The sequence below is a fragment of the Salarias fasciatus genome, unplaced genomic scaffold (genome assembly GCF_902148845.1).
Source record: "Salarias fasciatus unplaced genomic scaffold, fSalaFa1.1, whole genome shotgun sequence".
In the NCBI taxonomy this organism is placed as follows: Eukaryota; Metazoa; Chordata; class Actinopteri; order Blenniiformes; family Blenniidae; genus Salarias; species Salarias fasciatus.
This window is the reverse complement of record NW_021941405.1, coordinates 199,704-206,399: the sequence shown is the minus strand read 5'-3', so window position 1 is coordinate 206,399 and position 6,696 is coordinate 199,704. Positions and strand designations below refer to the sequence as shown.

General features: G+C 58.9%; 1 protein-coding gene across 1 annotated transcript; it reads left to right on the top strand.

The window, feature by feature from the left end:
• The first annotated feature begins 698 nt into the window (after window positions 1–698).
• slc25a11 (solute carrier family 25 member 11) lies at window positions 699–6,368 on the top strand. Its single transcript, XM_030087858.1, has 9 exons — window positions 699–899; window positions 1,426–1,578; window positions 1,683–1,800; window positions 1,871–1,959; window positions 4,723–4,813; window positions 4,953–5,043; window positions 5,166–5,265; window positions 5,360–5,411; window positions 5,814–6,368. Exons 1-9 carry the CDS (start codon window positions 835–837, stop codon window positions 5,967–5,969), a joined length of 915 nt encoding a protein of 304 aa, XP_029943718.1. The 5' UTR covers window positions 699–834; the 3' UTR covers window positions 5,970–6,368.
• Window positions 6,369–6,696: the final 328 nt, after the last annotated feature.

Sequence of the window (6,696 nt, the reverse complement as noted above, 5' to 3'; positions counted from 1 at the left end):
CACTGAACACTGAGAACACACTGAATACACACTGAACACTGAGAACACACTGAACACACACTGAACACTGAACACACACTGAACACTGACCCACTTTGTGTTAAAATGCTTTATTGTGGCGCTGCTCGCTGCCGGCGCTCTGGAAACACTTCTGCAGCCTGATCAGGCGAAGACGGTTGATCTTTTATTTTGGAGGGACGTGTTTCTTGGTCTCATTATGGCGAAATGCCATCTTTATATTTATGAGCAAATGAAACCGTGTGTGACGGTTAAATGTTCCGGACTGCGACCTGTCTGGCTTCAGCTTCTTTTCTCTGGTTTTTCTTTTATTTCACCTTCTGTTGTTCGCATAAGCACAGCGTCTCTTTATTGTGTTTGTTCTTTTTCTGTAACTTCACCAAAAGCAGTAATGTTTATTCTTTAAAAAATGTGGAAAGCTCTTTAGCTTCACGGATTACATGTAATCCCTGCAGGGCGCTTCCGCTTCGGCTCTGCCGTGTGTCTTTTATTATATTCCCCGTTAAACAACCAGCAGCCACCCAGAGTTCCGGCCGCTCGTGTTTTCATTGCCTAATGTCTCGCTGTGTTCCGGCTGTTTCCGCTCGCGGCTCCTGATTGGTTGCTCTGCGTTCGGGCGTTTCCGCTCACGGCTCCTGATTGGTCACAGCGTGTTCGGCTCGTCCCTGATTGGCCGCCTCCTCCTCCGAGTCGTCCCGGACCCGTCCGCTCCAGAGTCACCTTGCACCGGCCGCTGCCGCCGCTGACCCGGGTTGAGAGCACCGTTCGGCCCGGAGGCACACAGACCGTCAGGGACCGAACCGGACCAGGCCGAGCATGGCGGAGGCAAAGCCCAAGACGTCCCCGAAGAGCGTCAAGTTCCTGTTCGGGGGGCTGGCGGGGTGCGTTCCGCTGCTAGCAGCAGCTAGCGAGCTAATGCCAGGGGTCAGCGGGCTAACGGGGCTAACGGGGCTGCGGGGGGCTAACGGGGGGTACCGGGCGGCACCGGGGGGCACCGGGGTCAACGGGCTAACGAGGCTAACGTGGGCTACCGGCAGGGCGCCGGGGGCTCAGCCGATCAGACTGACACGGCTCACAGCCAGGCCGGTGAGGGGCTGGTTCACCGCACGCGCCTGTCCCGGCAGCGGTCGGTGGTGGTCTGGAGGAACTGAGCCCCCGCTCACCGGTGTCCTCGTGCCAGGAGCTGCCCGGTTAACCCGGTTAACCCGGTTAACCTGGTTAACCTGGTTAACTCTGCCTAACGTGAGCTAACCAGACACAACACCGGTGTGGAGCAAAATGCAGCCCTGTCAGGCTGCGCTCAGCCGGGTCAGCGCTCCCTGCTGTCTGACAGGTGTGTGTGTGTGTGTGTGTGTGTGTGTGTGTGTGTGTGTGTGTGTGTGTGTGTGTGTGTGTGTGTGCGTGCAGGATGGGAGCCACGGTGTTCGTGCAGCCGCTGGACCTGGTGAAGAACCGGATGCAGCTGAGCGGTCAGGGAACCAAAGCCCGGGAATACAAGACCAGCTTCCACGCCCTGAGCTCCATCCTGAGGAACGAGGGCGTGGGCGGCATCTACACGGGGCGAGTATCCTCCACAACACCCCCGGGGCGGGGCGCCCGTCCCCCGCGGCCTGGCTGCTGACGTGTCCCCCGTCCCCGTCCCTGTCCCCCGTCCCGTCCCCCAGTCTGTCCGCAGGCCTCCTGAGGCAGGCCACCTACACCACCACCCGCCTGGGGATCTACACCATCCTGTTCGAGAAGATGACCGGAGCGGACGGCCGGCCGCCCAACTTCTTCCTGAAGGTGACCCCCCCCCCCCCCCCCCAGCGCGCCGTGCTAACGGCTAATGGCTAACGCTGTGCTCCCCCTGCAGGCCCTCATCGGCATGACGGCCGGAGCCACCGGGGCCTTCGTGGGAACGCCGGCGGAGGTCGCTCTGATCCGCATGACGGCGGACGGACGGTCAGGACCGCTAGCCTGCTAGCCTGCTAGCCTGCTAGCTTAGCTTCCAGCCCTGTTCCTGCAGGTTGCCTGCTAGCTTAGCTCCAGCCCTGTCCCTGCAGGTTGCCTGCTAGCTTAGCTTCCAGCCCTGTTCCTGCAGGTTGCCTGCTAGCTTAGCTTCCAGCCCTGTCCCTGCAGGTTGCCTGCTAGCTTAGCTTCCAGCCCTGTTCCTGCAGGTTGCCTGCTAGCTTAGCTCCAGCCCTGTTCCTGCAGGTCACCTGTGAGTAGGGCTGTCACGATCAGGAATTTTTGGAGACGATTAATTGTCAGGAAAAAAAATAGCGATTGACGAATATATTTGGAGGGGGGTGGGGGGGGGGGGCGGTGTGCACATGTGTTGTGTGTGCGTGTGTTGGAATCTAGTCGCGGGCCTGCCTGGACGGTTCGTCGGGCCGAATTTGGCCCTCGGGCCGCCAGGTGATGATCGCTGTAGTATTATATTATTAGCATTAGCATGTTAGCACTTTTGACCGGCACTGTTTTATGGCAGAATTAACATGGCTTCCTCCACGTCACTGCGCTCCCTTAGTTGGGCTGAAAACTGAATTGCATCCACAGCGGTGCTCTGGTACCTGCCTTCGGAACCAGGACCTCCTCACCCTCCATGTTATTAGCCTAGCCTCGCTAACCGCCGAGACGAGAGGGAACGGCAGGGTGAGTGAGGCTGCTGCTGCTGCTGCTGCTGCTGCTGCTGCTGCGACGCTGCTGCTGCTGCGGCGCTGCTGCTGCTGCTGCGGCGCTGCTGCTGCTGCTGCTGCTGCTGCTGCTGCTGCTGCTGCGACGCTGCTGCTGCTGCTGCTGCTGCTGCTGCTGCGGCGCTGCTGCTGCTGCTGCTGCTGCTGCTGCTGCTGCGACGCTGCTGCTGCTGCTGCTGCTGCGACGCTGCTGCTGCTGCGACGCTGCTGCGGCGCTGCTGCTGCTGCTGCGACGCTGCTGCTGCTGCTGCTGCTGCTGCTGCTGCTGCTGCGACGCTGCTGCTGCTGCTGCTGCTGCTGCGACGCTGCTGCTGCTGCTGCTGCTGCTGCTGCTGCTGCTGCTGCTGCTGCTGCGACGCTGCTGCTGCTGCTGCTGCTGCTGCGACGCTGCTGCTGCTGCTGCTGCTGCTGCGGCGCTGCTGCTGCTACGGCGCTGCTGCTGCTGCGGTGCTGCTGCTGCTGCGGCGCTGCTGCTGCTGCTGCTGCTGCTGCGACGCTGCTGCGACGCTGCTGCTGCTGCTGCTGCTGCGGCGCTGCTGCTGCGACGCTGCTGCTGCTGGCGCTCCACTATGATGTCAGATTCTGAGTTGTCTGCAACGTTGTGCATAAAAAAAAATAATTCACGATAATTGCAAATATTATGTAAAATAATTGCGATTGACAATTACTGTAATAATTGTGACAGCCCTACCTGTTAGCTTAGCTCCTGCCCTGTTCCTGCAGGTCACGTGTTAGCTTAGCTTCTGGCCCTGTTCGTGCAGGTCGCCTGTTAGCCTGACGCTAGCCCTGTTCCTGCAGGTAGCTGACGCTAGCCCTGTTCCTGCAGGTAGCTGACGCTAGCCCTGTTCCTGCAGGTAGCTGACGATAGCCCTGTCCCTGCAGGTAGCTGACGCTAGCCCTGTTCCTGCAGGTAGCTGACGCTAGCCCTGTTCCTGCAGGTAGCTGACGCTAGCCCTGTTCCTGCAGGTAGCTGACGCTAGCCCTGTCCCTGCAGGTAGCTGACTCTAGCCCTGTTCCTGCAGGTAGCTGACGCTAGCCCTGTTCCTGCAGGTAGCTGACGCTAGCCCTGTCCCTGCAGGTAGCTGACGCTAGCCCTGTTCCTGCAGGTAGCTGACGCTAGCCCTGTCCTGCAGGTAGCTGACGCTAGCCCTGTCCCTGCAGGTAGCTGACGCTAGCCCTGTCCCTGCAGGTAGCTGACTCTAGCCCTGTCCCTGCAGGTAGCTGACTCTAGCCCTGTTCCTGCAGGTAGCTGACGCTAGCCCTGTTCCTGCAGGTAGCTGACGCTAGCCCTGTCCCTGCAGGTAGCTGACGCTAGCCCTGTCCCTGCAGGTAGCTGACGCTAGCCCTGTCCCTGCAGGTAGCTGACTCTAGCCCTGTCCCTGCAGGTAGCTGACTCTAGCCCTGTTCCTGCAGGTAGCTGACGCTAGCCCTGTTCCTGCAGGTAGCTGACGCTAGCCCTGTTCCTGCAGGTAGCTGACGCTAGCCCTGTTCCTGCAGGTAGCTGACGCTAGCCCTGTTCCTGCAGGTAGCTGACGCTAGCCCTGTCCCTGCAGGTAGCTGACTCTAGCCCTGTTCCTGCAGGTAGCTGACTCTAGCCCTGTCCCTGCAGGTAGCTGACGCTAGTCCTGTTCCTGCAGGTAGCTGACGCTAGCCCTGTCCCTGCAGGTAGCTGACGCTAGCCCTGTTCCTGCAGGTAGCTGACGCTAGCCCTGTCCCTGCAGGTAGCTGACGCTAGCCCTGTCCCTGCAGGTAGCTGACGCTAGCCCTGTCCCTGCAGGTAGCTGACGCTAGCCCTGTTCCTGCAGGTAGCTGACGCTAGCCCTGTTCCTGCAGGTAGCTGACGCTAGCCCTGTCCCTGCAGGTAGCTGACTCTAGCCCTGTTCCTGCAGGTAGCTGACGCTAGCCCTGTTCCTGCAGGTAGCTGACGCTAGCCCTGTTCCTGCAGGTAGCTGACGCTAGCCCTGTCCCTGCAGGTAGCTGACGCTAGCCCTGTCCCTGCAGGTAGCTGACACTAGCCCTGTCCCTGCAGGTTGCCTGCAGACCAGCGTCGGGGCTACAGTAACGTCTTCAACGCTTTGGCTCGAATCACTAAAGAGGAAGGAGTCACTACGCTGTGGAGGGTGAGGGTCCCCGTCTCGGTCTCTGTCTCTGTCCCCGCCTGAGCACACTGTCTCAGGGTGAACTGTGTGTGTGTGTGTGTGTGTGTGTGTGTGTGTGTGTGTGTGTGTGTGTGTGTGTGTGTGTGTGTGTGTGTTTCAGGGCTGTATTCCCACCATGGCTCGAGCGGTGGTTGTGAACGCAGCTCAGCTGGCCTCATACTCCCAGTCCAAACAAGCACTCCTCGACACAGGTACACACACACACACTCACACACACACACACACACACACACACACACACACACACTCTCTCTCTCTCCTGAAAGACATGATGCAGACGTGTGTGTGTGTGTGTGTGTGTGTGTGTGTCCAGGGTACTTCGGGGACGACATCCTGTGTCACTTCTGTGCCAGTATGATCAGCGGTCTGGTCACCACGGCCGCCTCCATGCCGGTGGACATCGTGAAGACCAGGTGAGACGGACGCCGTCCCTCAGTGGCGCGTCCTCCTGTCTGGAGGGGGACGTGTGTCCCACCAGACCCTGATCTGGTCTCGGTTCTCCTGCAGGATCCAGAACATGAGGATGATCGACGGGAAGCCGGAGTACAAGAACGGCCTGGTGAGTGCAGGAAGTGGGCGGAGCCTGAACCGGGCCGGCCCCCGTGACCCCATGACCCCGTGACCTGACCTGTGCCTGTGCGTTCGTGTGTTCTCGTATTTCTATCCTTGTTGGGGCCAAATGTCCCCACAAGGATAGCAAAACGTGAAACGACGTGCCTTGTGGGGACCTTTTTCCGGTCCTAAGTAGGAGAAACAGTGTTTTCTTGACCATGTTGTTGTTACTGAAAAAAGTAAAAGTGCAAAAACATTTCTTTAGGGTTAGGCTTTGTTGTGGTGTGGGTTAGGGTTAGGGTAAGGGTCAGGGTTAGGGGCTAGACATGAATGGGAGTCAATGGACGGTCCCCACAAGGATAGAAATACAAGACTGAGCGTGCCTGTGTGTGTGTGTGTGTGCGTGCAGGAGGTGCTGGTGCGCGTGGTGGGGAAGGAGGGCTTCTTCTCGCTGTGGAAGGGCTTCACTCCGTACTACGCCCGGCTCGGCCCGCACACCGTGCTCACCTTCATCTTCCTGGAGCAGATGAACCGGCTGTACCGGAGCCACGTGCTGGAGCGCTGACACACACACACACACACTCTGAGACACACTCTGACAACCTGACAACAACACACTCTGACTGTACCAGCACCACGTGCTGGAGCGCTGACACACACACACACACACACTCTGAGACACACTCTGACAACCTGACAACAACACACTCTGACTGTACCAGCACCACGTGCTGGAGCGCTGACACACACACTCTGAGACACACTCTAAAACACACACTTTGAGACACACACACACACACACACACACACACACACACACACACACACACAGGTGGTTTTGTAAAGGAGGGACTGTAAATTAAAGAACTTGTCGTTCAGTTTGTATCCTCAGTAATAAAGTTCTCGTAGCGGTTCGCACTGCATCATGGGAGTGGCTGGTAACCGCGGCAACCGCAGAAATAAACTGGAGTCTCCGTTTCTCCTTTTCTTCCTTTTTACTCTTTCAGGTTGAAGAATAAACTTCAGGGCTCAAAGCGTCAGACTGGGGTGGGCGGGGCCTGCAGAGGTGGGAGGGACTTTTTAAATGGGCGGGGCCTGTGTAGGCAGGTTACTCCTGTTTGGGTGGGTGGGGCCTGTTGAGGTGGGTGGGACTGTACTTGTGGGCGGGGCCTGTGTAGGAAGGAGGCTCCTGTTTGGGTGGGCGGGGCCTGTGTAAGCATTAGGATCCTGTTTGGGTGGGCGGGGCCAGGTGGAGGATTGGGACCTTCTGACTGGCTGGAGACCCGGCGGTC